The following is an 18,992-nucleotide window of genomic DNA, read 5'->3' as shown; positions in this document are numbered from 1 at the left end:
TCTCTTATCTCTTTCAGTTCAGGTCTGATCTTGGTTATTTCTTGTCTTCTGCTAGTTTTTTAATTTGTTTGCTCTTGGTTCTCTAGTTCTTTTAGTTGTGATATGAGACTGTTAACTTTATATCTTTTTAATTTTTTGATGTGGGCATTTTAGTGCTATAAATTTTCCTCTTAACACTGCTTTAGCTGCATCCCAGAGATTCTAGTATGTTGTTATCTATGTTCTCACTACTTACAAAGAACTTCTTGATTTCTGCCTTAATTTAATTATTTACCCAAGAGTCATTCAGGAGCAGGTTGTTCAGTTTCCATATTGTTGTGTAGTTTTGGGGGAATTTCTTAACCTTGAGCTCTAATTTTATTGCGCTGGGGTCAGAGAGACTGTTTGTTATGATTTCAGTTCTTTTGCATTTGCTGAGGAGTGCTTTACTTCCAATTATGTGTTCAATTTTAGAGTAAGTGCAATGTGACGATGAGTACAATGCATATTCTGTTGGTTTTGGGTGGAGAGTTCTGTAGATATCTATCAGGTCCATTTGATCCAGAGCCGAGTTCAGGTCCTGAATATCTTTGCTAATTTTGTGTCTCAGTGGTCTGTCTAATATTGTCAGTGGGGTGTTAAAATCTTTCACTATTATTGTGTGGGAGTCTAGTCTCTTTGTAGATCTCTAGCAACTTGCTTTATGAATCTGGGTGCTCCTGGACTGGGTGCATAGGATAGTTAGCTCTTCTTATTGAATTGAACCCTTTACTATTATAGAATGTCCCTCTTTGTCTTTTTTGATCTGCTGGTTTAAAGTCTGTTTTGTCAGAAACTAGAATTATGACCCCCACTGTTTTCCATTTGCTTGGTAAATTTCTCTCCATCCCCTTATTTTAAATCTATGTGTATCTTTTGTTTGTTTTTTGTCTCTTTGAGATGGAGTCTTGCTCTGTTGTCCAGGCTGGAGTGCAGTGGCGTGACCTCAGCTCACTGCAGCCTCCGTCACCTGGATTTAAGCAATTCTTCTGGCTCAGCCTCCCAAATAGCTGATTACAGGCACCCACCACCATGCCCAGCTAATTTTTTTGTGTTTTTAGTAGAGATGGGGTTTCACCATGTTGGCCAGGCTGGTTTGAAACTCCGGACCTCAACCTATATGTGTCTTTGCACATGAGATGGGTCTGTCGAAGACAGCATACTAATGAGTCTTGGCTTATTATCTGGCTTGCCATTCTGTCTTTAATTGGGGCATTTAGTCCATTTACATTTAAGATTATTATTGTTTTGTGTGAATTTGATCCTGTCATCATCATGCTAGTTGTTTATGTGGTTGCTTCATAGTGTCACTGCTTTGTGTACTTCAGTGTGCTTTTTTACTGGCTGGTAACAATTTTTCCTTTCCATATTTAATGCTTTCTTATGGAGCTTTTGCAAGGCAGACTTGGCGGTGATGAATTCCCTTAGCATTTGCTTGTCTGAAAAGGATCTTATTTCTCCTTCACTTATAAAGCTTAGTTTGGCTGGATATGAGATTCTGAGTTGAAAATTTAAACCCATTTATGTTGGAGGTTGCAGAATTTTTTTGTGTGAAAAATCAGACCTTGGCAATGACCTTGAGCAGTAGTATATGAATAACTCCCACAAGCTTAGTGTTCCAATAATGGAACACTAGACATAAATGGCTTAAGAATATTGATTATTGGTTTCCAATCTCTTCTGGGTTGTAGTGCTTATGCTAAGAGTCCTGCTGATGAGCTTCCCTTTGTAGGTGACCAGGCCTTTCTCTCTGGCTGTCCTTAACATTTCTTCCTTCATTTTAACCTTGAAGAATCTGATGATTATGTGTCTTGGGGTTAATCTCATGAAGTAACTTACTGGGGTTCTTTGCAGTTCCTGAATTTTGAATGTTGGCCTGTTTTGTTCATTCCCTTTCATTTTTTTCCCTCTATTCTTGTCTGCCTTTCTCATTTCAGAAAGATAGTCTTCAAGCTCAGAGATTCTTTCCTCAATTGGTCTATTCTGCTGTTGATACTTGTGATTGTGTTGTGAAGTTCTTGTGTTGTGTTTTTCAGCTCCATCAGGTCAGTTATGCTCCTCTCTAAACTATTCTGGCTCTCAGCTGCTGTGTTGTTTTATCATGATTCTTAGCTTCTTTGCATTGTATTAGAACAAGCTCCTTTAGCTCAGCAAAGTTCGTTATTACCTACCTTCTGATGCCTACTTCTGTCAATTCAACCATTTTATCCTCAGCCCAGTTCTGTGCCCTTGCTGGAGAGGTGTTGCAGCCATTTGGGGGAGACAAGGCACTCTGACTTCTTGAGTTTTCAGTGTTTTTGTGTTGATTCTTTCTCATCTTTGTGGGCTTATCTACCTTTGATCTTTGAAGTTGCTGAACTTTGAATGGGGTTTTTGTGAGGTCTTCTGTTGTTGCTGTTGTTGTTTTCTATTTGTTTTTCTTTTAACAGTTAGTCTGCTCTTCCATAGGGCTGTTGTGATTTGCTGGGGATCCACTCCAGACCCTAGTTGCCTCCGTTTTTCCCTTACCTGGAGGTATCACCAGTGAAGCCTATGAAATTGCAAAGATGGCAGCCTGTTCCTTCCTCTGGAAGCTCTGTCTTGGGGGGTACTGACAGCCCAAACTGTACCTGTAGGAGGCGTCTGGAGACCCCTTTTGTGAAGTCACCCAGTCAGGAGGAACAGGATCACAGACTTGCATAAAGAAGCAGTCTGGCTGTTTTTTTTTTTTTTGGTAGTGCAGCTGTGCTGTGTTGTGGGGGACCCTTCCTCATCCAGACCATCTGGACTCTCCAGAGTCAGCAGACTGGAGCTTCTGAGTCAACTGAACTGCAGACATAGCAGCTATCCCTGCCCACAGGAACTCGGTCCTTCTCAGACCGACTTCAGCCTGTCACTGCTGGCTGGCTGGAATTCCAAGCCAGTGTGTCTTAACTCGTGAGGTGCCATGGAAGTGGGGCCCACAGAACAACGCTGCTGGCTCCCTGGATTCAGATCCCTTCCTAGGGCTATGTACTGACGGGCCATCCACCTTGCTGGGATCCTGGGGCCAGAGTATGCACAACTCTTGGGTCTCTCTGTGTGCCCCAGTGGCTGCTCTGCCAGGACTCCACATAGCTCTGTATTGGTCGCAAGGCCTTGTTGGCGTGGGCTTATGAGGGGATCTCCTGATCTGCTGGTTGCAGAGGTCTGTGGGAGAAGTGTGGTTTCCCAGGTGGGATCGCACAATCACTTACTGCTTCCCTTGGCTGGGGGTGGGGGTTCCTTTGGCTCTGTGTTGCTTCTAGGTGAGCCATCACCCCACCCTGCTTTTCTTCATTCTCCGTGGGTCGAGCTGATTGCCTAGTCAGTCCCAATGCAAGAACCTGGATATTTCAGTTGAAGAGGCGGGATTCACTCTCTGCTTTCATTCCTCTCCATGACTGCACAGACTGCTTCTAATCGGCCACCGTGCCCTGCTCCATCCTCTGCCATTTGAAGTTTTATCTTGTGCTGCTGAATGGCAATTCTAGTTTCACTAGATCTTATCATCAAAGATCTTACAACCCAGTCATTCTTAGTGTTTCTTTACAGAATTTGGCAGTGGGGAAAATTTAGTGTATTTAAGATGGATTCCTTGAACTTTTCCATAGATTTGTTATTTGGGTTTTGTTTTTTTTTGTATAAGTTGTCTTTATGTAAGGACTTTAGTTAGAAAAGCCTATTTAGTGTGTTGATTTGCTAAAGTATTTCTATGATATAAAGTGTTTCTGTTGTATTTTTAGTGTCTATAATATGATATACTAACTTCCATTGTGGGCCTCTACTTTTATGACAGCAGGAGGATCAAAATATTATCATGTTTTTTGTTGATTTTTAAAGGATATTTGAGACTAAGAAATGTCTTTGTTTCTCTAGCATTTCAAAGGAGTGAATTCTAAAAGTATTGCAGCTTTGCAGCTACTAGAACATACATTCATTCTGTATTTTCACAATTTTTCATGCCTTACAAAGACCACAGTTTAGTCATTTAAACAATTTGGGTCCTGGTAAGGAATTAAATTCCTTAATAGACATTTGTTGACATTCTATAACCAGCCTGATCGGTCCCTTTTTGTTTTTAATATAAGATTCATCAACATTATTAAGTCAGAATTTGATATCGAAGTGTGCACATGCTCTGTTAAGGACATGGATACACACTTGAATTACTGAAACGCTATAATGAAATTCTCTTCCACTGAGTAAGAAATACAAAATTGCTGGGCTAAGGCTATTAAGCCAGGGCATCTGCTTCCAACCAAGATAGGGTTACAGGGACCAGATTATCCTCCCACCTAAAGCAACCAAAAAACAGACAAATAGAGAAACATTGGTTTTTAAGAACACTGGAAGTCATGCAGTAATAAACAGTGATCCTTGAGAGAAAAGGAAAAAATGAGGTAAGCCCTACAATTGCCCCACTATGTTGAGAAGAAATCAAGGTGGAGCCCGACAGGTCCCCTGAGTTAAGAGCTGGAGCTGAGATTCCAGAGAGACAGAAGCAGCTAGAGTATCAGGACAGAGACCAGAAAGGAGAGCTGGACAGAGGGGACATTTTCAGGCATCTGCAGAAGTTTTTCTTAGAATATTCAGAGGAGTTCTGGTCAGCACCCGCAGGGGAGAAACCACCTAAGGTTGGAGAAAGAATTATCCACAAGGGTTAGCGGTAATGATACCTGGTACAAAAATATAGTGCCAGTTTCCACCTGTCAGAATTGGAAACCTTATTGGGTAGAGTATACAAAAGGATCTTATCTTGGTAGTAGAGAACAGTTAGCCCTCGGTGAACACTGCTGTGGTCTCACCTAATGAATCTTGAAAGACCCCAAATTGTCTGTTTCCAAGTAACTGTGTCCAGGATAGTGCTTAAGAATATTTAGAGGAATACTAAAATAAATAGCACTCATCAGGGTAAAATCACAATGTCTGGCATCTAATCCATAACTACCGGGAATGCAAAGAAGCAGGAAAATATGGCCCATAAAGAGAAATCAATCCAAATTGACCCAAAACTAACACAGATGTTAGAATTAGTAAACAAAGATACTAAAAAGACATTATCATTATAACTGTATTCTATGTGTTCAAAATACTACACCAGTGGATAGCATTATGAGAAAGATATAGTCATCTGTTCCTTAATGACAGGGATATGTTCTGAGAAATGTGTCTTTAGGATATCTTGTCATTGGGCACACTCCTTGCCTCAGAACAATGAGTACACTTGAAAAATTAGTCAAAGCATCTACAGATCTTGTATTAGGATCAAGATCCTAATTAAGATTTTTAAGAAATTTGTTGTTACCATGTGGTAAATAAATTTCTATTGCTAAATAAAGCCACTGATCGTTTTTCTACTAGTTAATTACATAATTATGAATTAATGTCACTACAGTCATGTGCTACATGATGACATTTCATTCAATGACAGACTGCATATATGACCGTGGTCCCATTAGATGACAATGCTATATTTCTACTGTGCCTTTTATATGTTGAGATACACAAATACCATTGAAGAACAACTGCCCATAGTACCAGTACAGTAACAGGTTTGCAGCCTAACAGCAGTGGGATATACTACATAGCCAGGTGTGTTTGTGTGAGTACATGCTGTGGAGTGTGCCCAAAAAGGAGGCTAAGCCATGGCCACTGAATTAAGGGATAGGCAGTACCTCTTCTAAGTGTGTGGTATTGTTGAATTAACACCCCTAGAGCATGGCCTAACCTTTTCATGTTTGTACAAAAAGATTTTATGAAAACCTAGAAAGAATCAATCTGTACTGTAATCGACTTTGCTGCAGTTTAATCTGTGGAGTCTTTTGCCCTTGTACCATAGCTTTTTCTCTGGTAGTCGCTTAAGGTATTTAGTGAGATTTGTGGTGTATTCTAATGTCATATCAGCTATAATCTGATCATATGTAAGAGCTTCAGTATATATTATGTGGAACTACATCCTACCTGTGAAATCCATAGGTGCCACAAGAAATAAAAGGATATTGTCCTGACAGTGATCCCAAAGTGGCAGCTACAGATTGGGACTTCGTGTTGTAATTTCTCATTTTTTGGTTGTGTCTAGTAAACCAAAGCAAATAAAGTCAAGCTTCTATAATCATTATGCATTCTAAAATTCACCTTTTATCTTTTTTATTATCTATTACTTGTCATAAACAGCTGATTTTAAGACAAAATCTCTTATAAGCCAATTTGCCTTTTTGCTTTTAGACAACTTTAAAATTTCTCTCTTAAGAATCTGATATTCCATAATGGTGGGACTGACTGTCAATGACACTAGATCAACAAGAACGCTATTTTGTTCTACTTGGGAGTGTAGAGAAAGGAGAGGGGATTGTTGTGAACTAACTTATCCTTGGAGTGGCATCGTTAGACAGGTTTTGGATAGGTTCTCCCTTCAGTTTCTTAGCTGGTATTAGACCATTCTTCTTTCAGTGATCCTTTCGCTTACACTATCTTCTGGCTTCTTCAATAGTCTTTCAATTCTTAACTGGAGACTTTCTGGGCTAGGTTTTAAGTCAGAGGTCATTTTGACAAAAAGAAACATAAGTTTTATTGATTTCTAGCTTGTATACTTTTTAAGGCTCCCTAAAAACATTTGGTCACAGATGTTTTCTAAAACAGTTTCACATTTCTATCTACTTTTTTCTTATGACACTGTCAAATTTAGATTTAAGCCCATTAACAAAAAGACAGGATAAGTCTTTCTTTACTTCATCTATCGGGTCTACCCCATAATACTATGTGAAAGAAGGGCAAAACTGCTAAGACATTTGTCAGCTATTTAACATTTGGCATTGCTCTCCTCAAGAGCATTTATTGTGGCTCTTATCTGATGATCAGTCATGTCACCGAGCAAAATGGCTTAAGTTGGCACTATACCATGTGATCCTGTGTTCTCTGCCTTGGACTTCCTTAGACAATAGATACTCTATAATTCACTTTCTAATTTTAAGCCCTTTTATAAGTGGTCATAATAATGTACAGTGTATAGCAGACTAAAGTAGACTATGGAATATTTTCTGTTTACCAACCTCAACAGAAAGACAGCTTTGCTTTTTTTTTTTTTCCCCTAATAATATTGAGTCTCATTGGACTGGTCACATGCCTACACTCAACCAATCACTGTGACTTGAAAGATAGATTATACACCGATGGTGGGTCTGGGTGCCATGTTCCATCTCTGAACTGAGGGCGGTTTTCCAAAGGAAATCAAGGTGGTGTTCTCATACGGAAGGGGAAATGGTGGGAGGTCAGACCAAAACCACAGATGTCCAACCGTCAAAAGATTTTAAGTAGAGAAAATATGCCAAGGTGGTCACTATTGAATTTTATTAATGCTGCAGCCAGAGAGCCCTGAGCTTTTCCTGGGTTATTCTCTTATACTGGCACCCCTTTTTCTCTAGAGCGCTTCTATAAGATAGCCATAAGCTGTCTAGTTCTTCCTGAAGCTTTTAAAAACGGATTCTTTAATAACCTATATACTGTATAGGAACTTCCAGGTAGCTACAGACAATGGCAGCTGCAGAGCTACCCACCTCTCAGTATTTCCTCCACCAGCAGTATGCAACAAGACAGGAAAAGTCAGTTCTGCATGAAAACCACACCCTCAGCATAATTCGAAGATGGACAATGCCGAATCTTCATAATATCTGAGTAAAAAGAGAAAAATCACCAAATCCCTCTACACACTCTCTCCTATGAGTACTTCTGTCCAACCCTCACCTCACCACAAGGCAGGAAACAAAGGCAGAGCAAGAAAAACTGTAGCGACTACAGAAAAAGGAAGCTAGTGCAGGGGTCAAAGACTGACCCAAAACTACCACCACAAAGACCAAATGCACCCTAAGTCGGGAGGGAATAAAAGTGTCCAGGCAGATTAGAGCATTAACTACAGGGAAGGAACTTTAGGGTACACAGGATTTAAAGATGGAGGCAAAATTTAAAGCCAAAGGGCTTAGCTTCTGGAGGAGAAAAAAGGCAAAAAGAAAGGGAGAAAGTCCCTTTTGGCAATTGGATTGTTAAATGGAAAGGGAAAAAGGAAAGGAAAAGAGGGTTTAGCAAGAAAAAAGAGAAGCATAAAATCAAAGGACTCATAACCCTTCCCACAATCACCAGAACACACACACGCGCGCGCGCACACACGCTCGCTCGCTCACTCGCTCGCTCGCTCCCCCTCCCTCTTTCCCTCCCTCCCTCCCTCCTGGAAAAATACCTGGACTTTGCTACATTCACAAAAGAGGACATGACAAACTAGAAGTATTAACTGAAAGCAAACATTTCAAACAAATATATTCAGACAAACTTTGAGGATATGAAAAAATACTGGGAAACAAATTCAGAAATAGGATAGAAGTGGACAGAAATCAGAGAATAAAAGAGTAGATTCAGATAAAAGCAAGTCATTGAAAAAGCCAGGAAAATAACTAAGAAAATGAAAATGACAAAGATGTAAAAAAGATCACAGAAAAAGTAACGGAATGGAAGACTGCAGTATTTGTGTTATTGAGGAAGAAAATTAAAATAGAACAGAGGTAATGTTTAAAACCGTAGTCCAAGAGCACTTTCAAAAATAAAAGAAAAAAAATCCATTCTATAAATCGAAAGTGATTAATAAGCGTTAGATTGGGGTGTAAAAGTGGTTGCAGTTTTGCAATTTAAAGTAATGGCAAAAACTGCAATTCACCAAAAATTTCCCAAAATACCTGGGAAAAATTGATCGGCTTTGAGACATACTCTAATAAAAGTATTAAATTTCAAAGACAAAATATCCTCAAGGTCAACAGGGCCAAAAGATCAAAAGAATTTACAAAGGTAAAAATGACTGTCGGACATTGAGAAGCCAATACAGTAAGCAAGGTGACAGGGAAGTGGTGAGGTTGGCAGGATCCCTCGCCCGCTGGTGAACTTGCCTGCATCATCCCTAGACTGTGAAAGTGATGGATTTTACTCCCATAACTAGATTATATGTCAGGGCTAATTTTACAAAAGGGAGATTATCCTGGTGGGCCTGACCTAATCACATAAGCCCTTTAAAAGCAATTTTCCCCAGCTGCTTGCAGAACAGATTTAAAGCACAAGAAGGATTTCATGTGCTCTTGCTGGCTTGAAGATGAGGAAGCCACATATGCAGGTGGGCTCTAGAAGCTGAGAGCAGCCCCTGACTGAAAGCAAGAAAACAAGAGACTTCCGTCCCAAAACTGCACCTACCTGAAGGAGCTCGGAAGCACATTCTTTCCCTGAAGTTGCTTTAGGGCTTGGGGCTGAGGGGAGATGGAGCTCAATGTTGAGTAGATTCGACTTTGCTAAGTCGGGGCCACCAGTCCATTTCCTGACAGCCCCTCAGCACTCTGTACCTTTTCCAGCACCTAAAGAGGGTGCCTTGGGGCAGGTAGAATCTACCACCAATAATGATGATTCCTGTCCAAGAACCCAAATAGAATTTATCTCCCAACCTAGGTGAGGCTTGTAAGTTTCTAATTTCTACTGCCTTTAATGGAGGTGCCAGCACCTCTTTCCACACCTTTAAAATCACTGCTGCTTCTACTGCTCCGAGGTATTGGAGTAGTCGAACAGAGCTATCCTATGTTGTTTCCTCTGATTCTCTTGAGTCTCAGCTTTGCTTCCTTCCCGTCAGATTCAGGAACTATCGTGGGTTTTTTTTGGTTTTTTTTTTTTTTTTTTTTTTTTTTTTTTGGGCCTCTTGAGCTACCTGAAATGGCCTGCAGATGGCAGCACTCTTGATTCTTTCCACCTCCACTGCTTTTATAAACCTAAGTTCTTGACTAGCCCTAGCAGACGCAAAGCGAAACGACTTCTAGCTTCCTGATGAGACTGGGTTCATTTTGGTTTAAGGGAAAGCCAAAAGCTTGCAATAAAGCTTAGTCAAGCTGAGAGTCTGTGTACTCTTTCTGTACTTCTAATCCTAATAACATCTCGGAGGGCCTTGTAAATCCTTCAAAATCCACCTCTGCCTGTTAGCCTCTGAAGCGCCCCCAGCTCCACTTTCTGCTTCCTGTTAGCGTTCCACTTCAGCTGTTTCAGTGGACCTGTTTCGTCTCTATTTTGTTGGTCAGATGTAGATGGGGCTGATGTGCTTTCTTCTGGGATCCTCCTAAGAACTCCACTCGATTTCCCAGGATCTTCCTTACTTTTCTAAACACAATCCAACTTTATTGTGAAGTTTCATGTTGGCCATAAGGGGGAAAACTGATAAACTTGATGATACTAAAATCCAAAACTTGAGTCTTAAATATACGACAAATAAAGTGAAAAGTGACAAAGGCTGAAATACTAGAATAAGAATGCCTATGATTCAATAAGAAATATGACCCAATTTTTAAAAAATTGGCAGAGAATCTCAAAAGCAATCTAGATAAGAAAATCCAAAAGGTTTCTAAATATATGAAAAGATAGATTTAAGCTTAACCAGTATGCAAATGAAACAACCATTTTTCACTTCTCAGTCAGGACAAAAACGTGAAGTTTGAAGCAAGCATGGGGAAACAGGTATCACCACACAATTGGTACAGCCATTTGGGAGGGCATCCTGGCAGCATGTACTGTATTCAAATGTATGTACCCTATGATCCAGGAATTTCGGCTATGTACACAGCAAGGCACGCAGGTTTTTTCTTTCTTCTCTGGAGAGGCTAACTTTGTTTCCTACAGGTCCTATGCATTATAGGAGGAAAACTTTAGACCTTTCCATGTGAATCTTCTGCAAGAAAAACGAGCTTGATATTGTTAATATTGACTGACTCTTGCAGCAGAACTTCAGTGTGTTAATGCCTTAAACATCTGTTTTCTCTCAGACTACCAAAGAGACCCTGTAGGAAAAGAATGGGGATAGGAAGAGAAAAGACACTGAGGAGGGGGGAAGAAAACCTACCTTGTTATTTAGCAGCTGAAATTATAAAGACATTTTTGGCCTTTAAAAATTTCCTACAGATAATGTGATTTGTTTTTCACTCATTCTAAACTGGCTTAAGTCTGCGACTCAGAAGTAATGCTTTTCAACCCTTTTCGTTTCATGGCACACAGAATAAACAGCACCATATGTAAGGTATGCTGAGATGAATGGTAAAGGCTGCTCTGGGATTTACTGGCTTCCCCAAGGCCTGACAGGTGACCACACTTGCTCCCAGCAGAAAGTTGGAGCACTTGGTTTTTTGGCATGGTGGCACATGCCTTTAGTACCAGCTACTTGGGAGGCTGAGGTGGGAGGATTACCTAAGCCCAGAAGGATGAGGCTGCAGTGAGCTGTGATTGCACCACTGCATTCCAGCCTGGGTGACAGGGCAAGACTCCATCTCTTAAAAAAAAAAAAAAATCTTGGCATCCTTGGAACTAGTTGTAACAGAATTGACTTCTGCTTGTCCTCTTTTATGTAGTTTTAGGTCACTGGGCCAGAAGTATCTGGTTATTGGCTTTCTCTTTCCCCTCTACACTTGCCTGAACTCCCTGAATATAAACACCTGACTCTACTAAAATGCCAAGTGGTCCTACTAACTCTGTTTTCACATTAGTGTACTTACCCTGAACTGCAAACAGGTTAAATTTGGGGTATGATCATCGGGGTTGTGATTAGACTTTTCATGCTTGATATGGTCACCTTGATACCTGCTAGACTTGTTTAGGTTAAAGCTGAAAAGTGGGCAGGAAGAAACACATACTAGGTCCAGCTGCCCTTCATGGGAGTCATGATTGCTCTAATGTGGAGGGTGAGACTGAAGTTTTTTCTATTGAAATGTTAAAAGTTAGACATAATAAGACAAATTTTACAAAGTACAATCCTAAATTTCTAGAAATGTACTGCCATCTACTGCATATAAAAAATCATTGCAGGGTATGTTCTTCCCACTGGATTTATCTATTTATTTATTTGTTTTTAATTTTTTTGAGCCAAAGTTTCGCTCTTATTGCCCAGGCTGGAGTGCAATGGCACAATCTTGGCTCACCGCAACCTTCGCCTCCCAGGTTCAAGCAATTCTCCTGCCTCAGCCTCCTGAGTAGCTGGGATTACAGGTATGTGCCACCATGCCTGGCTAATTTTGTATTTTTACTAAAGATGGCGTTTCTCCATGTTGGTGAGGCTGACCTCAAACTCCCAACCTCAGGTAATTTGCCCACCTCAGCCTCCCAAAGTGCTGGGATTATAGGTGTGAGCTACCACGCCTGACGAGAATTATTTATAATCAAGCAGTCGCGCACATTGAAATATACATGAATTTATAAGATATGGTAACTGCCATAAAGAACTCATTTAGACTTTTATAATCTTTAATTTTCTTATCTGAAATGTTCTCATCTCAGTTTTCCATTTTGTCTCTTTAAATTCTATTTTAATCTTTTCATTGAATTAACTTTTGCAGTTACATTTTAAATCTCATAATGCTTAATTCTTTGAATTCCTTCCTTTTAATAGCATCTTCTTGTTTCATGTGTATATTTTCTTATCTGGGGATATGAATTGCATTTTGTTTTTCTACTTCCTGCACGAATTCTGTTTCCTTTGTGTTCCTTCCTTCCCTCCCATTGTTTATATGTCTCTCTCCCACTCCTGAAGCATTTCTCAGCAGTCAGATGATTGTCAACTGTCCACTCATGCTGCTAGCAAGGTGCCAGCAAGCTGACAGCAGTGGGAGGGGTTTGTTCACAGGCAGGCTTCTCTGGCCAGGATGGGCTGCTGTTTCATTGAGAACCCTCAAACTGCCAGTATATGTTAAGTATTTTTTTTCTTGGATAGGATTTCTCAGAAAGGAACCCTTTAACTTCCTGCTTAGAGAATGTTAAATTGATCCTGGTTTTCTAGGAGCTAAGAAGGAAGCTGGGCATCTGACTGCTCAGTGTGTAGACTTCAACTTAATCCTCTGCTTTCAGTATAACACTGTGGCTTTCATCTCTGCCTGGTATTCCCGAATCCAGAGGCCCTGATTCAACAACTCCAGAAAACAGACCAGTGTTCCATGGGTGAGTGGGGATGTAGTTTCCTGCTCTAGGTGAAAAGGGTAAGTAGGAGGGTCTCACTGCGGCTTAACAGGCTTTCCACTGCTCTCGTTTTTGACCACACTTCCCCAGCCTTTGGAGGCACCTAATATGCGAGCTTTAAGGTCCTGAATCAGCTTGCTTCTGCCCCTTTCCCCACCTCCTCCTGTGGGCACTTTGCTTTTATTTTTCTGTAGTTTATTCAGTTACCAATTGCCCATTTGCTTCCTAGTTTCTAAAAATTATTTTGTCATCTCCCTGTCATTTCTTCTCTTATCCTTTTTGACCTTGAGTTTATATTGTTTTCATTTGTGTGTTTTGTTGGTTTTTGGATTTTGCAAGTAAAAGTAACTGTCTTACTTTGAGATGGAGCCAGGGACCCCTCTTAGGGGCCTGCATCCTGTCCCCCCACCAAACAGAATTTTAAAAATCTTGAGTTCCTAAAAAAAAAATTCCAGACACCTAACTAGCCCTAAAAAATAAACAAAAAGATGATAAATTAATAGCCAAAAAAAAGTAGTCACTGTATGTTTGGTCTCTATAAAAACTAAAAAGAGCATCTTATAATATGTCCCTAAGTTGTTTTTCAAAAGCCCAGACCTGCCACCAAATGGATCCACTGACATATAGACCTCTAATAAAGGGGAAATGAAGATTAAATACTGCCATTCCTTGTTCTGAATTTCTTCCTAAGGGCCTAAAAAAGTCACACCCATGTGCCAGGGCTAACATTCTTTTCCGATGACCCCAAAATTTTAAATAAACTTCTCTTCCTTAATCAATTACAAACCAAAAAAGTCTTTAATCTACCTATTACCTCTAAGGCCCTGCTTCAAAATACCCTGCCCTTTTAGGCCAAACCAATGTATAATGGAACCACCATGTATTAATTTACAATTTTGCCTGTAACTCCTGCCTTCCTAAAATGTACCCCTGCCTTTAAAAACCCTTCCTTACAAGCCATTGGAGAGGTCAGGTCCTAAGTATAAACCTCCCAATTCTCCTTGCTTCAAGGTGCCTACAAATAAATGCCCTCCTTTCTCCTGCTGAAAACCTTGGTGGAGATGTTTGGCCTTACTATGCCAGGCAAGCAGACTCTAGCTCAGTTTAATAACATTTTTGAGATTTTTCATTCATTCATTAGTATTGGTATGGGTATGTATTATAAGTTCTAGTTTCCTTACATGCAAGTGGGACCACTCCTTATATTTTCACCTAAGTCATTAATGTTAATGAACACAGTGGCATGTCATTTGCAGTTTCTCTCCAGTTGACATCAATCTGTCAACATGTATTCTTTGAGTTTGGTCATTCTACCAGTTGAAAAACCAGCCACTCTTTCCCATTCAATCTGCAAGCATATCGCAGCAGGCTTCCTCACAGACTGCTGAAACACAGATACATAAAAACTAAGGTAGTCCTCAGAGCCACCAGTCTACCAAGCAAAAAGGGTACATCTCCTAAATGATTGAAGTGGATGTTATTATACAATCAAGGATAGCTTATAGAATAACTCCAAGGGTGAGAAGGCAGCTGGCCTTTTTGCTTGGAAAAAAGAGTAACTACCCTATGGAACATCATTTCTCCTAAGGGCACACAGGCGGCTGGAATCATGCCAGGAATAACATGCCCAAGTGGTTTCCAGAATCCACCTTTTGCCCACTTTAAAAAATCAGTTCATTTGATTATTTTCTTCTGAGAATGCCTCAACAATTATAATTTGCAATTTCATAGCATAGCAATGACTATGGGGACTATGGGCCTGGAGGCGAAATTCATTTCTAGTCCCTCTCACCCACTATCTTGCAATTTCCAAGCATAGCCATGAGTTTGGGGACTATGGACCTGGAGATGCAGTTCTAGTCCCACCTTACCCATATCCTCACCCACTATCTTGGGCATTAACTCCTTTCTACCCTGTTCAGTATTATGTTCGCGTGGACGTTCTTTCAATCTTAATTATAGTATTATAATACTATTAGCTTTACTACACCACAGCAGGAACATTCCTCCTGTTCTTGCTCTGAACAATTTTGTAAAGCCTTTTTATTGTGGATTAGACTTTGTGACACTGCTTATAATTCAGCAACAAATTTTTCATATTCATTCCTGTTTATGTTCTTTCTTCCTATGAAAATAGCTAGAAAGCAGTAATGGTAAACTAAAAGGACGATGGAATGGTAGTGAATGAGTCTGAATGTTTTGTGTGTGCATCTAACAGAAAAACTCAAGCTGGTGTAAAGTGGAAGCTATGACAGAGTCAAGGATATATCCTAGAATGAATCCAAGGGTAAGAAAGCAGCTGGCCTTAGGATAGAAGTGAAAACTGGAAATCTCTGGAGCTTCAGAGAGAACTCTCTCCTTTGCTCATCTTTACTTCTTGTAATGCATACACCTCACTTATTTTTTTAACAGAATGAGTTAGCTGCTAGTTGGCCCCATTGTTCTGAAGTTCTGGCCCCATATGAAGGCTCTATTTCAATTCTGAAATTCCCAGGGAAAAAGGGAGGAAACTCGGTTGGTTCAGGAGCAAACTCCCTCCTCGATCAACTGTGATCATGCAGGAGCAATGGAATCTCAGTGTATACAACAGTTATCAGGATCCCACTGCTAAGGTGAGGATGGCAGGTAAGGAATGAATATGAGCTTTTAAAGAGACACTCCAAAAGATGTTTTCTACAGGGGCTTTGATGGGCCAAAGGCCTAGAAGACAGAAACACTGACAGTTTCATTTTTCTTTCTCAAATGAACTTATGTCCAACATTTGTTGTTAATCTGAACTAGAGCAACTAATGTTCTTCTGAAGGAAAAACTCTGATCAAGGAGTAGCTTGCTAGTGATCGTGAACATGCTATTTAACCTTAGATATAAGGTGCTGATGACAATATCAATAATAACACCTACCTTGCAGTTCCCTGAATCAGAGATAACGTATCCAAAGTGTTTAGCACTGTACTTAGCATACAGTAGCAGAGTTAAAAACTCACCAAATGGTAGCTATGATTTCAAAAGCTAAACAAACATATGCAATATCACTTTTTTTTTCTTAGAGTTATTATTTCCTCCAAGGCTATTTACCAGACACTGAAGTCACAGTCCAGTGAGCGAATTTAAGAGAGAAACTCAGAGCACAGAATGCTCAGTTCCCCAGAATTCCAACATACAAGTCTAACTTATTACTGTATCACAGCTAGCTCTACCATGACCTGTAAATGGCATGAAGTAAAAAAAAAAAAAAAAAAAAAGCATGTGAAACAACTTTAATTATAAAAATAAAATGTATTTAAATTATACAATATATTTACTATTACATACAAATTCTGCTTCTCAACTGGAAAGTTTTTTGTACAGTAGAAACAGTGTAAGTCCCCATTTTATTTATTTCTTTGATCCTAAGCCTCTACTTGTTTCCCTTCCACAATTGGGCTGGGTCTTAAAACCCATATGCACATTAATTACAGCATTTATTTTTCCCTAAAAAGCGGTTATTAAGCTAACAGTGTATCTAAAAAATATTGTTAACTTAAATTCAAAAACATTTAATAGTTGAGATGAGTAAATGTCTTTTTTTACTTTATCAGCATTATATCCTTTATTCCATATGTACTACGTGCCCAGTCTTTCTTACATTCCTTGTAATCTTGAAATGGAAACCATGTCCTGTTAATGAACATGCTCCTCTCTGTTTTTTCATCAGAAAGCCACAAATTAGATAAGGCATTTTGTTATCTGCCTTGGAGCAATGTTTCAAATTAAGCCCAGCCTCCCAGGTTTCATAGTTTAGGTAGCTAAGATACATGCAGGTGAAAAGTAAAAAAACTAAATCAATTATTTGTCTTTCTACCTACCACATAACTATTTTAAATAATTTTCTCTAGGTACTTAGTTATCTTGGTCATGACATCATAAAGAGTCCTAATTTGTCTTTAATAAGCAACCCTTATTTACATGTATTTGAAAAACTGCCTCGTGATACTGACAGAGCTATAGTATTAAATACAAAGATGAATAAATGGTGTGAGTGCAAAACAGTGTATTCAACTCCAAGCTGACTCAAACGCTTATACATCCATTTCAGCACTGGGAACAATTTCGCTATAGAATGGAAAAGGAAAATGAGAGAACAAGATACAAATTTTTGTGGGATGATAATTTTGCATAGATATCACAAGATCATTATCACCTATTAAAAATAAATACACTTTGTTAGGTAATTCTGAAATTGTTTCCATTTTGGAGTTGGCAGAAGATACTGGTCCTCACATAGCAGCTGCCAGTGCTCCGTTCTCATGTGCTTTATATAGTACAATAGGTATACAAAAGCCTCTGAGCCATTCCAGTATTCCCACTGCTCTGGTAAATGAGAGACAAGTTGTAGGCAATATCTCTTCGCAAGTCTAACTGGTCAACTTCTATACCCTAGGGAGAAAAAGATACATTTATGTTTAATATTTCCAACTGTCGACCAGGACAATTTTATGGCAAATTAATAGTTTTATAAGGGTAAATTTTCAAAAGCTATGAAAGCTCATATACTAAATAAATTTATAAAACTATACATATTCCTTGGATGTATCATCAAATATTTTAACTGTCTAAGCAGTAAAGTCTCACCCACAAGCTACAGGAGAATAAACTCCAGATGAATTTAGGATTTAAGAGTAAAAAACAATTAAACCATAAAAGAAAAAAAAAATGGGGTAATATAATCTTGGTTAGGCAAGGCCCTTTTTATGATAGCAAATGACCAGATGGGAAAACAATACCTATGCTATATACAGAAAGGTATGTAAAGCATAGGGTTAGGAGGGATACACCAAATTTACTATAAAGATTACCTCAGGGGTATTATAGTTTTTCTCACATAAATAACAAACCAGTGAGTTCAATGGAATAGATTAGACCTATGTTTCTAGTCTTTCTCAATACAAAAACTTTGGGTCAACTGAAAAAAACCTGCAACAATTAAATATGATACCTATAAAGCTCAAGTATAAGCTGTAACAATAGTTATGAAATAACACTATATAATATAAACAACTTTTAATAAACCTGTTAGGTGTATTTGAAAAACTGCTTCAAGTAATATTGACAGGGCTATAGTATTAAATGCAAAGATGAGTAAGTGGTGTGAGTAAAAAATACTGTTTTTACACATATAAAAATATATATATGAATATGCATATACACATTTATACATATATATGTATGTATAAAATGTGTATGAAATACATATATATGTGTGGGTCAAGATGGCCAGGGGGAGACCTATGTTAATTTGATCTAAATAATTATAGTTTGCTTGGCTCTGAGTACCCTGAAGTTTATACACTGAACTAAACTATATTATTGATGCAGTTAATTAGAAATCAAGCGGCAACAGGAGGCCTAAGGTAAAGACCATCCGAGAGCTCACTAACACCGGGGAACACCTCGGGGTGGTTGCAGAGCTGGCAATACTGCTCTCGTCCCACGAATGCCTTCAACATGGAGACTGCATGAGGGCCTCATAAAGAGGGCTTATGCAAAGATCTCTGAGAAGGGAGGCGACTTCTGCTCACAAGTTCTGGGAGGGCCTTTGCAGATGAGAACTGGTAAGGAGGAAAAAGCCTTACAGGGGGCAGAGATCACGGAACACTTCAGGCTCTGCCTAGGTTCTCAGAATATGGAGTGATTTTAATCGATGCTCAGGAGATAAAAGCCCTTTGATGCACTGAGTATGGTCAGACCCCTCATCCACTATACTTCTGATGTAGCGGCACCCTGATAACAATCGGTGATAAACTCAGAGTACTAGTTTAGCATGTCTTAGAAGGATCTCTAATGCTCTCCCCACCCAGCTATCTTACCTATCCCTTCACCCTCCCCTTCCATGCCCTTGAGATCAATGAGATTATACACATAATAAAAATGTCTGAAGCCCAGAGCTCAGGGCCAACGTGTTTCCCACGTTGTGTTGGTCCCCTGGACCC

General features: G+C 39.4%; 1 protein-coding gene across 2 annotated transcripts in view; it reads right to left on the bottom strand.

Moving 5' to 3' along the window:
* Positions 1-16,163: 16,163 nt before the first annotated feature.
* Positions 16,164-18,992, bottom strand: part of GTF3C3 (general transcription factor IIIC subunit 3) — a 49,462-nt gene continuing 46,633 nt past the window's right edge. For both annotated transcript variants that reach the window (XM_032278786.1, XM_032278787.1), the window contains exon 18: positions 16,164-17,439. In XM_032278786.1, the coding sequence (XP_032134677.1) occupies positions 17,317-17,439 (123 nt within the window). In that variant the 3' untranslated portion in view covers positions 16,164-17,316. The remainder of the gene's footprint in view (positions 17,440-18,992) is intronic.

The sequence above is a fragment of the Sapajus apella genome, unplaced genomic scaffold (assembly GCF_009761245.1).
Source record: "Sapajus apella isolate SASKATOON/1434 unplaced genomic scaffold, GSC_monkey_1.0 scaffold10, whole genome shotgun sequence".
In the NCBI taxonomy this organism is placed as follows: Eukaryota; Metazoa; Chordata; class Mammalia; order Primates; family Cebidae; genus Sapajus; species Sapajus apella.
The sequence above is the reverse complement of the archived record's forward strand: the minus strand, read 5'-3'. Positions and strand labels throughout refer to the sequence as shown.